The 22,647-nt window shown below is 45.9% G+C and overlaps 2 protein-coding genes across 2 annotated transcripts; both read left to right on the top strand.

Moving 5' to 3' along the window:
* Positions 1–4,179: 4,179 nt before the first annotated feature.
* On the top strand, positions 4,180–13,114 carry RNASEH1 (ribonuclease H1). The gene is made up of 8 exons (XM_049818990.1): positions 4,180–4,338; positions 4,459–4,583; positions 5,186–5,380; positions 5,969–6,068; positions 6,561–6,615; positions 7,733–7,817; positions 10,385–10,509; positions 12,664–13,114. The coding sequence occupies exons 1-8, from the start codon at positions 4,229–4,231 to the stop codon at positions 12,748–12,750; spliced, it is 882 nt and encodes a 293-aa protein (XP_049674947.1). The 5' UTR covers positions 4,180–4,228; the 3' UTR covers positions 12,751–13,114.
* A 2,461-nt stretch (positions 13,115–15,575) lies between these two features.
* On the top strand, positions 15,576–22,434 carry ADI1 (acireductone dioxygenase 1). The gene is made up of 4 exons (XM_049818996.1): positions 15,576–15,779; positions 16,212–16,331; positions 19,026–19,205; positions 20,956–22,434. Exons 1-4 carry the CDS (start codon positions 15,660–15,662, stop codon positions 21,085–21,087), a joined length of 552 nt encoding a protein of 183 aa, XP_049674953.1. The 5' UTR covers positions 15,576–15,659; the 3' UTR covers positions 21,088–22,434.
* Positions 22,435–22,647: the final 213 nt, after the last annotated feature.

Genomic DNA, 22,647 nt, shown 5'->3' with positions numbered 1-22,647 from the left:
CATAGTTCTACACTGAAGTACAGCAAGTTTTTTGTTACACAGGATCTCAATTCTAAGAAGGAAGATAAAACACCTCCTTTTCCTGTCTTATGCTTTTAATCAAGGTAATGCGATGGCAATATAACTTACACTTGCAGGGTATGCTAGATAAAGTGACTACCTAGTGACCTACCTACCTAAAAGCTCAGTTTTATATAGGAAACACTTGATTCAGGTCACATCAACTTTTGCTTTAAAAACTTATGTGGGGAACCCACAAAGGTGCCCACCAAAGCCGCTCTATCACTCCCCCTCCTCAGGTGGACAGGGGAGAGAAAATATAACAAAAGGCTTGTGAGTCAAGATAAGGACAGGGAGAGGTCACTCACCAATTACTGTCACAGGCAAAACAGACTTGGGGAAATTAGTTTAATTTATTACCAATCAAATCAGAGTAGGATACTGAGAAATAAAACCAAATCTCAAAAACACTTTCCCCCCACCCTTCACTTCTTCCCAGGCTTAACTTCACACCTGATTTTCTTCGCCCCCAGCGGCGCAGGGGGATGGGGAATGGGGGTTGGGGTCAGTTCCTCACATGTTGTCTCTGCTGCTCCTTCCTCCTCAGGGGGAGGACTCCTCACTCTTCCCCTGCTCCACTGTGGAGTCCCTCCCACGGGAGACAGTCTTCCACAAACTTCTCCAATGTGGGTCCTTCCCACGGGCTGCAGTTCTTCACAAACTGCTCCAGCGTGGGTCCTTTCCACAGTGTGCAGTCCTTCAGGAGCACACTGCTGCAGTGTGGGTCCCCCACGGGGTCACAAGTCCTGCCAGAAAACCTGCTCCAGTGTGGGCTCCTCTCTCCACAGATCCGCAGGTCCTGCCAGGAGCCTGCTCCAGCGCTGGGTTCCCACGGGGTCACAGCCTCCTTCGGGCATCCCCCTGCTCCAGCGTGGGGTCCTCCCGGGGCTGCAGGTGGAGATCTGCTCCCCCATGGACCTCCCTGGGCTGCAGGGGGACAGCCTGCCTCACCAGGGTCTTCCCCACGGGCTGCAGGGGAATCTCTGCTCTGGTGCCTGGAGCACCTCCTCCCTCTCCTTCTTCACTGACCTGGGGGTCTGCGGGGCTGTTTCTCTCACATATTCTAACTCCTCTCTCTGGCTGCTGTTGCGCAGTTTCCCCCCCCCTTCTTAAATAAATTATCCCAGAGACACTACCACTGTCGCTGATGGGCTCAGCCTTGGCCAGCAGCGGGTCCATCTTGGAGCCGGCTGCTATTGGCTCTGTCGGACATGGGGGAAGCTTCCAGCAGCTTCTCACAGAAGCCACCTCTGCAGTCCCCCCACTACTAAAACCTTGCCACACAAACCCCATACACCACATTATGGTTAAACATGTTTCAAGCTAAAATATTTATCATAGAAGATGAAAATGCTTAGCTAATGTGTACATTACATGCATCAACGTGGGACAAAGTAATCGGCTAACATTTACAGTGAGCTTAAGTAAAAATGTCCTACAGAAACATGCTGTTACTTAATTGATGAGTGTATTTTTTGTATACATATATTAAGTCCTATTTTTTTCTGCAGACTCTCTGTTATAAACACAGAAATGGCTGCCAAGAAAGTATGTCAATAAATTAATAAACAAGTTTTGCTTCTAGGTGTGGGGGGGGACACAGGTCCCCTTATAAGCTGAATAAGGGGGGCAGTGAAACATGGCTGAATTTATAGTGCAATGGGTTGAGAGGAACGCTTGGTATCAGGCCATGGCTCAATGACCACTTTCATTCAACATGGTGCCACCATGTTTCCATCAAAACAGGGGGAGCTTGCTCTCCTCTCTTTTCCCTTGGCTGCTCATTCCCAATACCTCAGCTGTGGTAGCACAAGCGCTCGTGCAAGCTTTGATTTGGCAAAAATTGGCTAAAGTTGTATATTGGATCAGCTTATTCTATGGTGGCTACACAGGGTTACTGTGTGTAACTGTGGCATTGACTACAAGTGCTAAATCATTTACGAAACCCACTCAAAGTCCTATCCACGTATATATTTACATTATTCTGTATTCAGATGAGGAGAGCTTTTGTGACTGGACCCTTCAGCTTCGCAGGTGGGGACTAAATGTTTCACTTCTTGGTGAGTCTTCACACTCACTTCACAAAACTGTGAGCTACAGAGGCTGAAATGTCCTCACTGCCCCGGGCTAGCTAAAACCCCCCACAAATCCACCAATGCTACAGCAACCAGACAGCAAGTACCATGAAGCAACACAGGTATTGCTTAGCCTAGCGGTGCTAAATGCCACAGTAGTAAAAATGCAATCTGTCACGTGAGGAAAGGGATCCATCTCTCCTGCCATTGCAGCACAACAGCAAGGAATGCGAAAAACAAGGTGCAGCAGTAGGGCTGGCTGATCACACGCAGCCTCAGTTTTACCAAGTGGGAGAAAAAGCAAGGAAAGTAATGCATATGGTACTTGGTGGACTTAAAAAATGTTTGGGTTTTTTTTTTTTTTCTTTCAGTTTGAATCTGAGCTCTGCATGTTAGTCATGACAGCAGGAGAGTTACTGTTCAGTCCTTGCATGTAAATCGGATGTATGAATCTGTTCAACCAGAGAATTAATGAGTGTAACAGAAGGTCTTTTTTTTCCCCATCACTTACTGCTCATTGCTCCTTTAGTATGTGTTGCCCAAAGAAGACTACGAGTAATATACATGTGTAAACCTGTAAGGAATAAGAAATCCATCTGCTGTAGAAAACCATAATTAAAAGAAAAGCTAACCAAGGGCAATGAAATAAAAATATCCCAGGCAGGAAGGAGTGAAAAGCCCGAGAGTCTCAGTGGAAACCTTTACAGAGATAATTAATGTAAATAATCTTGATCTGAGAAAATCAGACGTAAGCATTTTGTAAGCAAGAGTAATATGAAGTCTCATGAATATGTTGGAAGAAGCAAGAAAAATGCAGTAATTATATTCTGCTACAATCCTGACCAAATTTTTTCTGTATTCCACCCAGGCCCGTCAAATGCATAAGCTCTTTGTTTGTTGTTTTGGTTTTTTTTGAAAGAGAGATGTCATCCAACTGATACGCACAGTAGTGTTAAACCCATTTGCTGTTTTTGCAATGGCAGGCAAAATTAACATCATTGTTTCGCATTCTTGGCATTTTACTAGGCCACCCTTGTAAATCTGAACACAGCGCCCTGCGGCTCTGGCATCTTGAGATTGGCTTTGTCACAATATGTCCGTACTAGAGGTATGGGGGAAGTCCAGCAGCTGAAAACGCAGCAGCATATACGTGCTGGTCTGTTTCTGGAGGCGGTGATACCTCTGCCCCCATCTTCTGTACTTTGATCTCGTCAGGAGCTCAGCCGAGGCACTGAATTCGGCACATACCCAGACCTCCCAGCTTTGGTCCCCACGTACGACGCTCCTGATACCAGGGTATGTGACAGCAGGTTGCAGCTGGCAGCAGTTTGAACGTTAACCTGCTTGGGCAAGTGGTTCTCCTTACTTCAGAGGCCATCACCGAACGGGGCTCAGCTGGAACATGCTTACCAGGGGCTCCTGATTTAAATAGCAGGATGAGGACCACTTCAATGACCTTCTTCAGTGCTAGATTTCTGGACATACTAAATACATCGAGGCCCCTGCCACCGGGCCGTGACAGCCCGTCCTGGGGTGACTGTGGAGCCCAGAAGGGGAAGCGGGGACCGCGCAGCAGGTTGCAGGGGACGTTCGCTCATCCCTTTTAATGACCCATCGGGGACGGCAAGGCCGCCGGGGCTGACCACGGGACCGGGGCCGTTCCTGGGGCTGGCGGGGGACGACTTCAGCTGAGGCACCTGTGAGGTTTCACTCGCCTTTTAGTCACTGGGGGCTTGCAGAATGAGGAGTTTGTGTGCGCTGCTGTGACCTCATACATCTCGTGCCCCCCCCCCCCCCCCAAAAAAAAACCAGAAAAAAAACCAAAGCCGGTTTAGATGTCTTTTACAGTACAGTTATTAGGAGGGGGCGGCGGGAGGCCGGCACCGAACCCCAAGAACCCGCCAGGCCCTGGTCCTTCCCATTTGCTTTGGCCTCTCCCGCGGCTCGTAGGGAAGCCCTGGGCGCGCTCCCTGCCGTTCGTCCGCCACGCATGCGCAGGGCGGGGGCGAGGGGCGGGGGGGGGGTCGGCGGCCGAGCGGCGGGGCGGGTGCGGTGCGGCGCCCGGGGGTGGGCCGCGGGGGCGCGGCCGCGCCATGTTGCGGTGGCTGGTGGCGGTGCTCAGTCAATCCTGTTTTGTCTCCAAGGGCGACGGCATGTTCTACGCGGTGCGCAAGGGCCGGCGGACGGGCGTCTACCGCACCTGGTAAGGGCCGCGGCCGGGGCGGCGCGGGGAGCCGCCGCCGCCGCCTCGGGCCGGCCTCCTCACCCCCGCCGCCGCCGCCGCCTCGGGCCGGCCTCCTCACCCCCGCCGCCTGTGTTGCAGGGCGGAGTGTCAGGAGCAGGTGAACAAGTTCCCCTCCGCCAGCTTCAAGAAGTTCGCCGCCGAGGAGGACGCCTGGGCCTTCGTGCGCGCCGGCCTGCCGGGGCGGCAGCTGCCCGAGCCGGCAGGTATGGCGCTCGTCCTCCCCGCGCCTCCCGCCTCGCCGCCCGGGAGGGAGGGCAGGGCGGCCCGCCGGGGAAGCGGGCGGGCGGGAGGCAGGCAGGCCGCGCTGCGCTGAGCCGAGCCGCGCTGTGCTGAGGAGCGGCGCAGCCCGCTTGCCCTCTGCGTGGCGTCGGTGCCAACAATGCGGCTTCTGGCCGAACGCGGGTACCAGCTTCTGCTCGTCCTGCGGCGGACGTCTGGTAACGGGCGGAATGCCCCGGTGGTGAGGGCGGCGGCGGCGGCGGCCCTGCCCTCCGGACGCAGCGGTGGGTGCGTGTGTCGGTGCGACCAAAGTATTTCTGTAGGTGCTTGGGGAGCACTGCTTGTTCCGCGTCCCTTTTACGGGCCGTTAGGTGCGTGTCTCCTCTCCGGCTTGACCTAGGGTCAGGAATGACTGCTGTGTCGTAATTTTTGCGTAGTAGCTTGGGTTGGTGTCGGTTAACAGACTAACATTGCTAATAGGTGATAACAGTGGTTGTCTCTAGAAGCAGTCGTTTCAAATAAAACCTGGTCTTGCATGGAGTTGAACTCTTTCTCTCCCCTTTTTCCCCCCATTTCTTCTTGGAAGGGGCACACAGTCCTCCGGCTGTAACACAGGAAAATGGTAGCCAGAGAGAGGGACCGGAAATAAACATCTCGTGCTGCAATACATGCAAAAGGCCGTATGAGCAGTATACAAACGAAGAACAGTTTGCAAAGCGCGTAAAACACAATGAAGTATACTCAGTGCCTACAGTCAGTCAAGATAAATTTTCATATATGGGTGAGGTCTTTCATTATTCCTGTAATTCTTTTCAGTTCTTTGCACTCTTTCATAAGTAACAAGTGTAATTATTAGAAAGCTTTTGGGGAAGTTTGTGTATGGCAGCGTCAGGCCCAGCGTAACTTTGTTTTGTTTTAAAATGGATATGTGAGCCATGATATATTTGTTCACGTTGTCTTTCAGTGTAATTTTAATTGGCTTTAACTGGTGTCAACGTATTGCTTAATCTGATTATTATAGGTGGGATTTTATGTGTGTTTGAATCACAGACTATATTTAAATATATAGATGTAGCTGGGAAGTTTTAAAGTTGACTGAAGAAGACAGGAACTGTAGTGAAAACATGGAACTTGGGGCAAAGGTGCTTCCTGAGGCTGACAGATTTGACTCCAGCGAGGGTGTGAAGCTGCAGTGGGACTTCTGTTCTGCATTACTAATTTACATGGCTTCTGTAGTTAACTTTTTGAAGGGCTGTCTGGGGAGGGAAGTTTTGAGAATTAATCTGCTGGCAGACATTTCTTTTTTGCTTAGAGAGTCTACATCCTTGAAGGAGTGCTTGAACTTCTGCTTTTGGTAATTCTTTTGTAGGTGACTTTGCAGTCGTTTACACTGATGGTTGTTGCTCGAGTAATGGACGTAATAGGGCACGTGCTGGAATAGGCGTCTACTGGGGACCAGGCCATCCTTTGTAAGTAGCTGGATGGATTCTTTTTTTATTATTTTTATTTTATTTTAGTATAGTACTGTTTGCTTTGTGTGATTTACAATATCAGCCTCCTTTGAATATGAAACCCTGCTGTTGAGACTTATAATAACAGTGCTATGAGACTAGTGAGTTACTGAGGGGAAAAGAGGAATCAGCTTCTCTGGGAGGTAAGACTGTGGAGAAAACCAACTGGAAATAATATTTTTAAGGGCTGAAGCTATAATTCAAGTAATGCAGAAAGTTTTAAAATAGATGTAGGTGTGCACAGAAGACAACAAATGTAACTGCATATTGTTGGCAGGTCCGTATATGCAGGTTGCACTATGCAGGTGCAAGTTAGAGCTAGAATATCTATTCATCCTCCTTTATAAAAAGAAAGGTAGCTCTCTTGTATTTATTTTTCTGATGTGTAGTCATTATACACCATTCTAAATATTTGGGGTAACTAATCTACTATGCATTCCACCGACACAGAAATACCAGTGAAAGACTTCCTGGACGACAGACTAATCAAAGAGCAGAAATACATGTAAGTAGTAAATGTCATAAAATGCTTCTGCCCATTAGACTGCAGTAGCATGCTCATGACTATTTCAACTCTGGCCTTCAGAAACCGGTTATGGAGCTATGAGGGAAGTACACAAAATATCAGGAGTTATGACTTGAAAAAAATAATCCTCTTCAAGTTTTATTGTTATCTATTGGTTTTGAACAAGGTAATTCACCTTGAGAATTCCCAAATATCATCAGGCCAAGCACAGCTATTTAAAACAGCCTTGTTTTAGGAAAGCCTGGTTCTCAAATCTGTAGAGTATCCTTTGCATTTTTAATGCATGCATCTTAGACCTTGGAATGAGGGCCGCTGAGTAGCGGTTAAAAGGACAATCGGCTCCTTACTGTGATAGGATCAGAGTATCATATTCCTTAGATAAATAAACAATTCTAGGCTCTAGGGAGTAAATTCTGTTACTTCTGAAGTAAACTTTCATTGGCAGCAGCAGATTTAGTCTTCCCTCCTCACCTCTTCTTAATTCTGTTACGCTGCTATCCTGCACTGTGTGTTTGGAGATGAACTGAAATGGGGAATTGATCTGCTTAAATACCACAGAGGCCTCATTTTAGTGAGGGACAAGCAGAGGTGATGGTGGTGTGCCAGGGGTGAAACTTGTCACTAAAGAGATTTTCAGCTTTACATCCAGACCCAGCCACTTCTTGCTCTTATTATATTGCATAGCACCAAAAAACCCTAATAAAACCCTTCTAGGGGTTCCAGACTGTTGGAACTCGTATGAATCCTTCCTCCTCAAAGTTGTGGAGAAAAGGCCTAAAACCTGGTGTGTGGTTGATAGAGGCTTTGGTAGAAGATTGGGCAGAGAGCTACTCCTTCAGTAGAGTTGAACATCAGAATGTTTTGGGGTTTTTTTGCCAGTGAAACTTAAGCAGCTCCCTGTTTGCCTGATTCATTGAGTGGTCGTCTTCATGCATAATTTTGAGAAGCTCTGCTCTAAAGCATGTTGATACTCATTGATGGAGGCATTACTGTAATATTTGTAGTTCAATGTTAGCATCAAGTACTTTGCTGGTATTTTAATTGCATGTGTTCAAAATCATGTTCTGAACTGTGATTCTATTGAAATGTTCTTAAGGCAGCCTGCAAAGCAATAGAGCAAGCAAAGAGTCAAAACATCAAGAAACTAATTATCTACACTGATAGCAAGTTCACTATTAATGGTAAGTTAATTATTTTAGTTTTCCTGATTCTTAAAGACACACTGCACACTGTTTCATTACATAAGGTGCACAGAACATACTGAGTCCTTGGGAGAGGGATATAAGGGCAAGAATTCATAACTTATTTCAATACTCTTGGGGAAAAACAAGGCGTTTGTCTTAAGGCGTTCAGTGTGACACAAAGTCTAGAAAAAATGTTGTTCATGTATACTGTGTCAGCGATCTGCTCAGAAGTTGGTGTAGTAACCCTGTAGGTATTTTGGTTTGTTTTGCTTGGATTGGAGAGGCTTTCTTAATACATACATGTGAAGCACATTCAAGTTCCCTTGCTTTTTACATGTAGACTACACTTTCAAGCTTTCAGGCTACACTAGAAGGCTAGCCAGAGATGGTATGTGCTCAGAATATGTATTTAAAGTTTCACCTTCATCCAAAGATTTGGAAAATTTTATTTTATTCCCTATAAATGCCATATGAAGCGGGCAGTAAGATGATTCCTGAATAAAACTTTCTCCTCACTCCCAGAGATCTTCAGATTTTACTCCCGTGATAATTTGGAACTGCATAAGTATTTTTTTCTTTGTATTTCACATTTTTATAAAGGGAGTACATGTGTTTGCTGTTTCTAGATCACTTTGGAGTTTTTGTTTTTCTCATTAAACAAAAACACTGCAACTTTTGATGGAAAATTAAATGTTGTGCTTTCACACTGTTTTTTTTGGGGGGAGAGATGGGGGGGAATGTGAGTATCTTGTTCTTAGCATAACTTCCTATACTTGAGCGGTATTGCTGGAGGTAATCATCTGTTTCATTGCTTGTTAATAATAAAGCAAATAAATGGTTGGTATGTTAAAATTTTGTCTAACTTTTCTTCCAAATAAGTCATTCTGCATTCTAGAAGCCGCCCCCCCCCCCCCCCCCCCCCCCGATTTCTGAAAGTAGAGGAGTACAAGAGAAGAGTGTCAGTTTTTTCCTTTTTCAGGTGGCTCATGCTTAGAAGTAAAGCAGAACTTACCTTGAAAAACTCTGATGTCACCTTGAGTAGCAATACCCTAGAAACGACAGAAAGCTACTGAGTAGGAGCAAGTGACTGCTAGTCAAGGAAGGAATTGCTGGAGCTGTCACTTGCTGCTTGTTTCAGATGCTGTTAGCTTCAATGTGCGTGAAAGAGGTTCTGTCCAGAAGTAGAAAGTGTCAAGGACTTGCACTCTGACCTCCTGATTCTAGCTTGTAAGTTGAGGAAGGGACAGTAAATGTTAAGAAACAAAGGAATTTTCCATTGCTTCTTCCTTAAGATCATCTCACAGATCTCTCATTTGAGTAGCTTGTTTCCCCAAAAGCTGAGATACAGCATTTCCTATAGGAGCAGAATGTGTGTGGGTGTAGTGATTTGTTTTGTTTGGGTTTTTTCTTGGTGGTGGTGTGGTTTTTTTTAGTCTCTGTTAGAAGCATTCTGAAAAAAGGAACAGTAAAAGGAAATCTCTGCTCTTCAGGACTGGGTGTTACATGCTGATCAATAGAATCCAAGTGCATAATTTGTTGCAAGAAGCAAGTTTAAGGCATTAAGGAGCAAAGAAACATCTTTGCAATTCTTTGCTTTGTGAGAGAAAAGTGTATACCATCTTGTCTGTGTAACTGGTGCTATGAAGGAGGAAAAGTTGCTGTGTACAAGACTTAAGCATGAGGGAGGAAAAGAAGAATCTTTAGGTGCAATGTCTTAGTCTCACTGTTCTTCCTTGCAGTTTGCTCTTGCATTTTGGGTCACTGAGGTGCAGGTTCCACTCTTGTTTAGCCAAAGTTATTTTGTAAATGTGTCTAGGAGTTATTTTTTAAAATACCAGAGGAGGAGGCTTGCAGTTAAGTACAAATGGATGTGGTGTGTGGTTTGGTTTGTTTTTTTAGGAGGTTTTGTGTGCAAGATTGGTGATTCTGTGTTTGGTTTGGGCCTGTTTGTCATGAAAGCAGTAAGGATGTGTCTTACATTGTCAAGACCAGCAAGGTATTAAAAAAAAGAGGGGGGAAAGAAAAAAAAACAATCCTTATTTAAGAAGTAATACAGTAAATTTTCTGGTCAGCAAGGAATAGCCAGAATGTTAAATCTTGTTCTGTAGAAAGCTGCGTTTGTGGTCCTTCTCTGAAGGATTCTGTTCAGTGTGCAGAAATCGTGAGACAGCTGGCTGGCTGTTTTTCCTCTATGCATGTATATCTCCTCAGTTTCTCAAAATGAAGTGGTAGATTTGTTCTAGCTTGCTGTACCATCAAGCAAATCCTTAGCTTCAGTTTATTTAAGTTCATGTTGTAATTTTATGTGTAGTGCATATATAAAATTGTCGTCTTTAAGTTAAATATCTGTTTGGGAAAACATGGTCAGGTAATACAAGTAATAATGGAAAAATAGGATCCTGAAAGACAGTAGTAGAGAACCAAACAAGAAAATCTCCTATATCCGGTGTCTTTGCCTGAGACTTTGTGCGGCGTTTAACAGTCTTGTTAAAAGGCTGTTTGCTCTGTCTTATCCTTGTTGGCTTCTTTAATAGCATTTTTATGGTAATGCTTCGTTTGCATAGGTATTACGAGCTGGGTTGACAACTGGAAAACAAATGGCTGGAGAACAAGTTCAGGAGGAAGTGTAATAAATAAAGAAGATTTTGAAAGACTTGATAATCTATCAAAAGGCATAGAAATTCAGTGGGTAAGCACCTAATTTCTTATTCTTAATGACATCTTAAACATGCTTCTTGTAAAAACTTAAAAGTATGACCATAACTGAGAATTTTATAGAGCATAATATTGTACATCCATAAGTAAAACCATAAATACAGTGAAGCTGCTTGTTTTATTTAAAGCCAATAAGCAGCATAACTGAGGCTCTTGGAACCAGTATTTCATTTATTAAAATGCATGTTCGTGTTTGTTTTCTGTCCCTTGTTACTACTTAGAAAATGCCTGCAATAATTATTTTTAGTTTGTTAGCACTGTTAGTAGATAAAATTTCTATTCCTGGAAAACTAAGCTTAAAACGTAACTGTGACTTTTTGAGTCATAGCTGAATTTCTGGATTTGCTTTTCAGAACTCTTAAGATGCTGTTTCCTTGGTGTAACTCAATCACATGATTGTCTTTAAACTGGGAAAACTGAGAGAGTGTAACCCCCAAATAAACTAACTGTACCTTAACTGTGTTTTTTCTAAGAAAAGTGGGCACAGAAGGGTCTTTAAAATACCCATTCTTAAGTTTTAAATTGTTTCGCTCTCCAGTAAAGTAGTAAAATAACTTCTGTGCAGGTATTCCTGGTAAAATATATTTTTCTGTAACCTCTAGCATCAGTGCTAAACATTGTAGGGGATATCTTCCCTCTCCTCCTAAATTTTATTCTACTTGTGGCATAAGACTACTGATTCTAGAAGTATTCTGTACCATTGACTTTGTGGCTGCTAATGGCATATTTATGGGCTTCTCTCTGTAGAAAACAGGATGACGTAGATCTTTAATGTGCGCTTTTTCTATGGGAAATCTGTTGCAGATATTCTTCTGTTCATGGTGTTCTGTGTTCCAGAGTTGGCAACTCCAGTTTAAAGGCTGACTAGATTTTTATATAACTACTCCTATTGTCTATTGAGGAGAAGAAAGTGTAAAAATTTAAAACTAAGACCGAAGTTCAGCTGTCCTTAGAGTATTTTACGTAATGAAAAAAAATACTGTTCTTTATGCACACTTCTTACACCTGAATTTCTTAAACTTGGGAAGATTTTTATTTCAGGAGGAGCAATGTATGCATACACTTTATTTTAGTAAACTGTCTGCTCCAGTGCGGGGTCCTCCCCAGGCTGCAGGTGGAGATCTGCTCCCCCGTGGACCTCCCTGGGCTGCAGGGGGACAGCCTGCCTCACCATGGTCTTCCCCACGGGCTGCAGGGGAATCTCTGCTCTGGCACCTGAAGCACCTCCTCCCCTCCTTCTGCACTGACCTGGGGGTCTGCAGGGTTGTTTCTCTCGCATATTCTCACTCCTCTCTCCAGCTGCTCTGGAGCATTTTCACCTTTTAAATATGTTATCGCAGAGGCGCCACCAGTTTTGCTGTTGGGCTCAGCTGTGTCCTGCAGCAGGTCCATTTTGGAGCCATCAGGAACTGGCTCTCTCCGATGTGGTGTCGTCTCACAGAGGCCACTCCTGCAGCCCCGCAGCCAGTACCAAAACCTTGCCGTGTAAACCTAATACTATGTCGCACACACTTCATGCTTGTCCCCTCTCAGATCTTGTAAAATAGCAAGCTTGATTTTCTTCCTCTCCTTCCTCACCCCCACTCCTCCACCCCTACTTCTGACAAGGATGGGCTTAAGGCTGAAAGTGTTTTCAATTCCTAATTGAAGGATGGATAGTTAAGACATCTGAAAATTGGGAGATTCTTTTCATGCCCCGTTTCTGTATCCGAAGTGAGTGCTGTAACCACCGAGGCTGTTAGTGGCATAGAGGTCTCTGGCTTTCTGGGAAAAGATTAACTTGGTTTAAGCACTGAATGCAGATAGGTTTTTCTCTCTTCCCTGAAGGTGGGAATTTTGAGTCCGAGCTGTTGTCTGCATTTCTTAAAGGCTAGGTTAGGTGGTCCTTATCCAGCTCACTAATCATAAAGGTGATTTTCACAATTTGACAAGACTTCCCTAGAGGAAGGGAGGCTGTGAACATTCCTGGGAAGAACACCTAAGGACTAAATGTGATGTGAGGAGGGGGCCTCTAAGGAGGTGTTACTGTACTGTGAATGAAAGGGTGTTGCATGATCAAATTTCATGTATGTACTTTTTTCCCTTGATTTCTTGCATATCTAACGCTTCTGTACTTTTGTCCTAACAGATGCATGTTCCTGGTCATGCTGGCTTCCAAGGAAATGAAGAAGCTGATAGACTGGCAAGAGAAGGAGCTACTAAACAAAAGTCCTGATGTACTGGGACTAGAGACTGTTGCAGTGGGAAAAGGACAACATCATAGTGACAGCTTGAACTGCTGTAATTGTTTCAGAGTTGAACTTTGAACTGTACTTCTTTCTGGCCTGAAGTGTTAAACATGTACCAACTTCTGGGGAGAAAAACCTCACATCTTCTATAGCATTTGTTTTACCATCAAGTCAATATTTAGTTGATGATACAGAGTGTTTGCTTTTTTCCATTTTACTGAAGGGCTGCAGTCAAGTGTTTTTAGCTGTCTTGTAGACTTCTGAATTCACTGTAAAGACAGACTTCTGAAGAAGAAATGTTGAAACTTTATCCTAAGCATTCTGTGTTTTCCTCTTAGTAAAATAAATTATTTTTTTTTGTCCAGAGGTATATATTAACAGCCCAAAATAGTTGGGGGCAGGGGAACTTTGGGGTTGGTTGGTTTGGTAAGAGGTCAGTGACCTAACACAGAGATGTCCATTAATGTTCTTTGGCGTTCTGGTACTAGCAATGACTGCTCTACAGATGGGCTTGTAACAGTTGCCTGTGCCTCACAATATCATCATTTACAGCATCTGTCGTTTTCTTTATAATGTTACTAATTTTGCAAGGTAGCGTGAACAAACTAAAAAGCCAGGTCACAAGAAAACTTGAACAATTAATTTTTACTGTTCTCCTCTCTCCAGTTGCTTCATGTCCAAGCTCTTTGTTTCTGGCTTCCTGGTTCCATGAAGTAATTTTTTAATGCATGCTGGTTCTCATTAGCATTGTTAGTTCCTCTTTAGTGTTGTCCCAAAGGTAATAATTGGCCTTTTTATCTGAAATGGAACTAGAAGATGATCAGTTTCTCCAGATTGTCCGGATGTGAATTGTCTGACTTCATTTTTTCCAGTCAATGATGAGATTAATGGAATGGCTAATGTGCACTTAATTTAAGAGAGTAATTGCCAGTAATAACATGGTTTTATTTTCCCTGCATCTATATGGGAAGAGCAAATGGCTTTCATATGTTATCTTTGTCAATTTCTTTGTAAGGTACCTTCATACTATTGAATAGTAGGGCTTAAGCTAGAAGTCACTGATTTTTTTTTTTGTAGTTGTTAATTGCTATACAGAATGCTAGAGCTGCTGTAGGTTGATTTCTTAATAGTTCTTGTGTGTTGTCATATCTTTACTGAGGCAAAGTATGAGCTCTTACGTATTTAGAGTAACATGAATTGTGAGAGAATGAGGAAACTGGCTAGCTAGTAGCTGATAGATAAGTGAGGTTGCTTTAGTTGTTTTCTCTCCTCCAAAAGTGCACAGTAAAGCTCATCTAGGGGTAAGGTAGTGCACTGGTTAGATTTTCCCCTCTGCTTCTTTTGTATATATGCACACAATTAGCTGTTTATTTTAGAAGTTTGGCTTGAAGGGAAACACTTCATCATCCCTGATCACATCTCTAGCTGAGGCAGAGCAGTGTGACCAACAACATACTGAAGAGGGATCTGATAATCTGCCTATTGTACCTCTCCAGTTAAACATGTAGATCCTACTTACTGTATGGAAATCTGTATTTTTTGAAGCAGCAGCTTTGGGGGGGGGGAAGTGTAGATAGTGGTGGGTAAGTCATAACATCAGTGTAATACTGAATTTAAGCAGCTTTACTACCTGAATCTAATAGGTAGTTTATAATAGGAAATCTGATAGGAAAGAGTTTTGTGTTAATTTGATACCAATGTTTATCATTCTTACTCTGGAAATTCAGGACAAAAGAAAGCTGAGAGGGAAGTTACAAGATTAAGGCTGATTAAAGGGTGGAAAACAAATACTACTTCTCAATGGGACTTAACAGGTGCTCAAGGAGCCGGAGAGGACGTTGCTGTCTGAGTCATTCTTGCCAGGGAGCTAAAACTCGAGGAGGGTATTGGCACTTAGCAGCTGAGACATTCAGTGGATAGGCATTGAACTTCTGGCTGGATTTGTATGACCTTCTGAAAACGTGGACACCACCAGCGTTGGACCAGCTTACCTGTAATGTTATGGGACTTGCATTTAAATTTTATCCAGAACCGATGACCAGTAGTGCTCATACATGGATATTGTACATTCAGGGGAGCTGGTAGCATTTCTAAGAATCTGAGAAATGGTGGTTAAGACATTTTGGTAAGTATAAAATTCCCTTTTTAGGAAGAAAAACGTTTAAGGAGGGATTGTTTCTTTTTCAGTTGTTTCTCCAGCCTTGTGTTGTGTTTAGCTGGCTGTTGGTTTATTTCCCGTATGGAATCGCAGGGCCGTGGAGGCTGGGGAGGACCTGGAGTGCCTCTTGCCCTCCCCAGCTCTAGCAGGTCAGCCGGAGCAGGCCGCCCGGGGTGCGAGTATCTCCAGGGCCGGAGACAACGCAAGCTTCCTGGGCAGCGCATCTTCCCGCTCTAATTTCCTTCTTTTTTCCTCCTAATTTATTTCTCCATATTGTGGGGTTGCCATGCAGGCCTTCGAGGCCGAGGCTGAGCGGTAAATGCAGTGGGAGCGTTACTGCTGGGCCGGACCAGAGGTTAGGCGCTGCAACCAGCGGTCGGTTACCCAAGAGGGCTGGGGTGGGGGAGAAGCCCTGGCTCGCCCTGGCAGCTCTCCCTCGGGCAGACCCCCCAGGAGGGCTGGGGTGGGGGAGAAGCCCCGGCTCACCCTGGCAGCTCTCCCTCGGGCAGGCGGCTCGGCCTAGAGCTGTGCGCTCACATCGCAGCAGCTCCTGCTGCGCCCCCCTCGGCCCGTCTGGAGGGAGCTGCGACTGGTGCCCCTTTAAGGCTCTACGGGGGTAGGCCGGCAGCGCCGGGCCGACGCCTGCCCCTGCCCGGCCCTTCCAGCCCCGCCGGGGCGGGCCGCTCCTCGCCCGGCCCGGCCCAGCGGAGGGGACGGGGCGCAGGGCCGGGCGGCGGGATGGTGGAGGCCTGGTACATGGACGAGTCGCCGGAGGACCAGCGGGCGCCCCACCGCCTGCGGCCCAACCGCGCCGTCGGCCTGGAGCAGCTGCGCCGCCTCGGCGTCGCCTACCGCAAGGTGCGCGGCGGGGCGGGCCGCGGGGCGGCGGGGGGAGCCGCCGCAGGCCGCGCCGCTCGGCGGGGCCCGGCCCGCACAGGGGCCTCCGCGCGGGGCCTGCCGGCGGCCGAGGCCTGCCCCGACGCCCGCCGGGGAGGAGAGGGGAGGGGAGGCGGGCAGCCCCGGGGCGGCGCTCGGCGGCGGAGCGCGGCGGCCCCGTATCGGCCGCGTCCGGCCGTGCCGAGCCCGGGAACGGGGCAGGCGGCGGGCGCGCCTTGTGCGCCGATGGCAGCCGGCCTGGCTGCGCCTGCAGCCGCCTGCCCAGCCGCCGCTGGCGCTCCTGACAGCTCGGGTTTTTCCGCCTCGGTGTCCTCAACGGCGTCTAGGGCAATTGTGTCCGAACGCCCCTCTTTTTTTTTTTTTTTTTGCCTTTTCCCCCTGCCTGTCTTGCAGTTGGATGCTGACAACTATGAGACCGATCCCTGCCTGAAAGAGATTCGGAGAGCAGAAAATTATTCCTGGATGGATATAATAACCATACATAAAGACAAGCTTCCAAATTATGAGGAGAAGGTATGCGAGTCTTTGCTTTCAGTGAGGATTTGCACGCTGAAGTCTAACCGCTAGAGTGTGCAGCCAGCTTCTCACCACCTACACACCCTGAGCAGGGGCGCAGAGATGAGATTTCTGGGTGTAAAATACATCCTGTACTGAAGTCCTGAACATCAAAAAAGCAGTTCTGGTATTATTTTTAAAATAGCAGAGGCCTTTTGCTTCTGTAGATTGCCTTCAAAGGTTTCAAGGATAGTTCCCATCACTGTGTCATTTCAAAACTAAGATTCCTGCCAGCAGAGCCCTGCCAATGCTGACCTGTCCTCAGAGAGCCTCCCTGGGATGAAGGCGGGTGGTTGTGAGCTGGGCATGGCCTTTGAAGGCTGAAACATCCTGATGGCTGCTTGCAAAATACGTCTTTTCAAAGTGAATGTTAACCTCATGGAATCAGAGGGATACATTCCCTGTACAAGAAGATTTTTTTATTTTATTTTATTTTTTTTTAACCTTGGGAAGCTGCTACATTGCCTACCTTGTAACAGCTGAATGCGAATGGTGACAGGCTCTCAGGTGAGCTTGCTAAAAGGAGCTTTCTCCTCCCGGCACTGGTGTGCTGCTCTGACCTGAGGACAGCAACTCAGTGGTACTTCCCTACTTTCATTAAATTTCCATTTGCCAGTTGCGGTGGGTTGACCCTCACTGGACACCAGGTGCCCACCAAAATTGCTCTGTCACTCCCCTCCTCAGCTGGGCAGGCGAGGGAGAATATAATGAAAGGCTCCTGGGCTGAGATAAGGACAGGGAGGGATCACTCAGCAATTACCATCCCAGGCGAAACAGACTCGACTTGGGGAAATTGATTTAACTTATTACCAATCGAATCAGAGTAGGATAGTGAGAAATAAAACTGAATCTTTAAAACACCTCCCCCTTCACAGGAACAACTTTACTCTTGATTTTCTCTACCTCCTCTCCCCACAGCAGCGCAGGGGGATGAGGGATGGGGGTTGGGGTCAGTTCCTCACACGTTGTCTCTGCCGCTCCTTCCTCCTCAGGGGGAGGACTCCTCACTCGGCCCCTGCTCCACCGTGGGGTCCCTCCCACAGGAGACAGTCCTCCATGAACTTCTCCAACATGAGTCCTTCCCGTGGGGTGCAGTCCTTCACAAACTGCTCTGGTGTTGGTCCCCTGCAGGGTCACAAGTCCTGCCAGAAAACCTGCTCCAGAGTGAGTTCCTCTCCCACGGGGCTACAGGTCCTGCCAGGAGCCTGCTCCAGCACGGGCTTCCACAGGGTCACAGCCTCCTTTGGGCATCCCCCTGATCCAGTGTGGGGTCTTCCCCAGGCTGCAGGTGGAGATCTGCTCCACCGTGGACCTCCCTGGGCTGCAGGGGGACAGCCTGCCTCACCAGGGTCTTCCCCACGGGCTGCAGGGGAATCTCTGCTCCGGCGCCTGGATCACCTCCTCCCCCTCCTTCTGCACTGACCTGGGGGTCTGCAGGGCTGTTTCGCTCACATAATCTCACTCCTCTATTCGGCTGCAGTTGCCATTGTGCGGTTTTTTCCCCCATTCTTAAATGTTATCCCAGAGGTGCTACTACTGTCGCTGATGGGCTCAACCTTGGCCAGTGGCAGGTCTGTCTTGGAGCCAGCTGGTGTTGGCTCTGTTGGACGTGGGGGAAGCTTCTAGCAGCTTCTCACAGAATCCACCCCTGTAGCCTCCCTTGCCACCAAACCCTGCCACGCAATCCCAATACGCCAGTTTGTTTTAAGCCCATTGTGTTATAATGGTTTTAAATTGATGAGAATGTGAATTACGTAGTAACTTAGGTTGTCTGGCTGGGCTCTACCTGACTCAAAGACAGGCAGTTATTAACAGGGTATATGGACTTTTGCTCGTCTTGCCGTGTTGGATTAGTAGTGGCTCAGGGACATCTGCACTAGTGTGGCTTAACAACATCTAGACCTAAGCAGATGATGGTACCTGGCATTACACTGTTCTCTGTGCACTAACCTGCTCAGGTCTCTGTTAATTGAACCTTTAAACCATGTTTTCTTCTGTGCTGTGAAGTGTACAGAGAATTCACCATTCTGAAAAAAACAAGAATGATGTTGCTGCTGCCCAGGAGGAGAGATCCTGGAGCTGGGGCTCACTGTGTAGGGGCAGGCATGACATGTTGTTTATATCAAATTGCTGTAGATGGGCTGTGTTTGGCAATGACTGCGTTTTCACAAGCAGTTGTAGAAGCCTTTGGGTCTAATTCAGCCCCACACCAGTGTAAAAGAGGGGAGGTATAATCTGTAGCTCTGTTTTATTTTTGCATGTCAGGAAAAAAAAAAAAAAGGCACAAAATGATCAAAATGAACAACTGCAAGGACCAAATCTTGTGGTGGGAAGCTTTACCTGCCTCTCTCTGAAATGGGTGTAAGCATTACTGTTATTCAGAGTCTGGTTATGTACAGCTATAGCTGCTGTTGTTTCTTGTCAGAGAAATTCCTGTCTTCTAAAGGAAATGTAGCAGCCTGCTTAGAAGTGTTCTGAGAAAGGGTCTGGCTGGCTGGGTTGGCCATTTTAACCATGTTGGTCTCACCTGTTAGTTAAATCACTGCGCAGTTACCCTTTCCAAGCCTTTGTCTGCTTTGCTACGTGTTTCTACCAGATTTCTTTGCAGTTTTTCTGTGTTCAGTAGTTTTAAGAGATACTTGCTGTTCCTAGATAAAAACATTTTATGAAGAACATTTACACCTAGACGATGAAATTCGCTACATCTTAGATGGATCTGGCTATTTTGATGTTCGTGACAAGGATGACAAATGGATCCGGATTTCCATGGAAAAAGGAGACATGATAACCCTCCCTGCTGGCATATATCACCGATTTACACTGGATGAGAACGTATGTTGTTACAGATTACTGTAAATTTTGATGACAAATCCATGTGAGTGTATATCACGTTAGTAACTACATGCCCTGAGACTTGCAGTTCGTTAGCAAAACATATTAAATATGAAGTAGGAATATGAAAAACACTAAATAATTCACAGCATCTGAACCTTTCATCTCCAGGTCACAAATCCAGCTTCCTCTCATCAGCTGTAACTGCAAGTCATTGCCACGTGATATCTGTAGCATATTTTATGTGACAGCGGTGTGAGAGCCAAGTCCTGTGGCTGTCCCTCCCACAATTGCCCCTGCTGTTGGTTGAGGTGCAGATGGTGTAGATGGGTCCCTCTGTATTGCTTCATTGTGTATCTTTGTGGGGATAGAGAGAGCCTAATTGTGTCCAGCAGTGGTGTTTTTCATGACTGCTAAATTCACCTTCAAGGGAAAGAAGGATTTAAGGGTCCAGAGCCACTACTTGCAGCTAGCATGTGTGAGACTGGATGCTGGCTTCACAGGAGGTGACCTGCTTCTGGAGGGTATTTTTGGCAATGGGACTGTGAGATTGGCACATGTTGTCCTGATTTGTGTGTCTGTCCTTGTGGGCTTTTATAAATATGTTTGTAACCTCAGCATTACCCCTGGAAAATTGGGAAATGTGTGATGTCTCCTGTGTGGCAAAATCTCATCTCTGGCATAGTCTTGAGAATGGTATAATTTTGAATCAGCTCTCCAGATAGCAGTTGTCATATATGTAAAAAGGGAGATGCTGCTTTGATGAAGAAACTGACTTCTCACATCTGCGTTTTGAGATCCACAGTGAATTGGCTACAATTGCTAGTTTAAGGCTTTTTCTTTACATAGACAGAATGTTGGGGGTTATGGGTTGAATCCAGAAGAAGTCTTAAATGTTTGTCCGCTTCAGAAACTTTAGTCCAGTAGTGCCATTTTCAAAGTAAATTCTTTCGGTGCTTTTAGACCCTTACATTTTGCACCTAAGTTCTTTAGGTACCTAGCTATTCTTGACATTGCTGAGCACCTGGGTGCAAGATAAGCACTTAGCAGTGTTTACAAAATAGGTAGGGTCTAAATCTGTAGCGTAGTGGACAGGAGAGGAGAGGAGAGCTCCCCATAACTCAGTGGTTGGAGCATTTGTGCAGGACGTAAAATCCCCTTTGCTGCTGCCACAGCTGTACCTCACACTTGGCATACTTTTGGTTAGCTGGTGGCAGGGGCTGCTTTTCCTGTTGGAATCTGGAGAGTTTTCACTTCCCATAGCACTATTTTTTGGCTAGGCTAGTTTATGCACTCCCCATTCAGCTTTTATGGCTTTCACTTTGAAGTTTCTGGTATTCCTCAAAAGCACTGTGTAGCCGTCTTGGGTATTCTGATTGCTGTTGCTTAACTAAGCAAGTAGGATTTAGATGCTGCATTGATCAGTATTGTGAATCCAGTGCAAAATATTTGCATAACACAGGATATTCCTGGTTTCTTTGAAACCGGGAGAACTACTGTCTCTGCCTGACCTGGAGGCACTGGTTGTGTGACACAATATATCACTGCATAGGTGCAAAAGCTCCCACTGTAGTGGCTGGGAGCAGGAACAGCAGCTTAGTGGTATCATCTTCTGGAACACGTGAAACTTTCAGTCCATTTTGAAATGGTTTCAAAAATTTCTGCAGAAGTGCAAATGAAACATTAACTTCAGAATGAAGATCTCATGGAAAGGAGCTCAAATTACTTGTCATTTCTTGTTCTTTGACAGAATTACGTGAAGGCAATGAGGCTATTCGTTGGAGAACCTGTCTGGACAGCATACAACAGGCCGGCTGATGATTTTCCTGCTCGGAAACAGTATATGAAGTTTTTGGCTGAAGAAGCAAGTAATGGTGTCTGAGTCCCGACAGGTGGAACAGCCTAAAGCCCTGTCAGAAAAAATGTGACTGGTGGCTTTTCGCTGATTAGACTTCTATTTACATATGCAATTGGAATCACAGAATCATAGAAAAATTTAGGTTGAAAGGTCATGTGGAGGTCATCTAATCCAACCCCCTGCAAAGTACCAGGCCAACTTTAAAGCTAGACCAAGTCGCTCAAGACCTTGAGGTTTGGAAACCTCCAGTGGTGGAGGTTCCACAGCCTGTCTGGGCGCCCGTTCCAGCACTTGGCTTCTCTCAGGGGCAAGCATTTGTTCTTCATGGCCAACTCCCTGGTCACAGCTTGCAGTTGTTGTCTCTTGCCCTTTCATTGAATTCCTGAGAAGAGGCTGGCTTTGTCTTCTCTGCAGTCCCTTCCCTAGTGGGAAACTAGTTAGGTCTCTTCTCAGCCTTCTCTTTTCCAGGTTCAACAAACCAGTGTTCTTAGCTGGGTTCTTTTCTGTTAAGGAAGATGTTCAACACATTTTGCCTTAGCTTTGATTACTGAGGAACGTCACTTGTAACCACCTGACATTTAGACTTGAAGCACTGACTGTTTTGAGCCCAATGGTCCAGAAGATTTTCACCCACCTCATAGTTCATATCATCAGTCCAGCCACAAGGCTGCTGTGGGACACGCTGTTGAAAGCCTTGCTGTGGCCAAGGTGAATGACATCTGCTGCTTCCCCTCCACCAAGGAGGCAGTCATTGCCTCTTGGATGGCAGTCAGGATGGTCAGACAGAATGTAGCCTTGGTAAATTGGTGTAGACTGGTTGCTCCCTCTCACCTGGTATTTCATGTGCCTGGAACGGCTTCCACAATGCCTTATTCTGTAATTTTCCGTGGGACTGAAGTGAGGCTGACCAGCCTGTAGTCCCCCAGATCTTCTTTCTTGCCCTTTTGAAGGTGGCAGTATCATTTGCCTTTTTCCAGTCAAAAAGGTTTTCCTGATCTCCTTGACCTTTCAAAGATGCCAGCAGCCTTGCAGTGACATTAGCTAGTTGCATTTACAGTTGCTCAGGAATCCATTTTCTAATCTTTTATTTTCCTCGATATTTCTGGCAGGTAGAATTGGGAGAGGTGGGCTACATTAATATTCATTCTGCTCTGAATCCATGCTAATGAACTATGTAGGAATCTGTTTTTAATTAAAGAAAATAAACCCTGCTTCATTCTTCCCTAAAAATGTTCATAAGATAAATTTGCATAATCGTCATTTTAGTATGCAGCTTCCCAAGTTCTGCCGTGGTACATAAAGCTGTGGTTTTCTCTCAGTAAAATGCAGCAATTTGCTCTTGTGAGATATTAATAAAATTACTTTGACTTAGGTATGGTGTTTGGTTTTTTGGTTTTTGGTTTTTTTTTTCCCCTTGTGCTGACATTAAGGACACACCAAACAACAGTGTTACTGTAATTGTTACTCAGCTTTTATTCCTTGTGTGGCTACTGACTTCTGTGACATGGGAAAAATCATTAACTGTGTGCTTCGGTTTCTTTAGCTGTGAGATGGAGAAGAGTAGACTTAATGCTGGTCCAGTTT

The sequence above is a fragment of the Accipiter gentilis genome, chromosome 16 (genome assembly GCF_929443795.1).
Source record: "Accipiter gentilis chromosome 16, bAccGen1.1, whole genome shotgun sequence".
In the NCBI taxonomy this organism is placed as follows: Eukaryota; Metazoa; Chordata; class Aves; order Accipitriformes; family Accipitridae; genus Astur; species Astur gentilis.
Note: the sequence above shows the minus strand (reverse complement) of the source record. Positions and strands in the feature narration are given on the sequence as shown.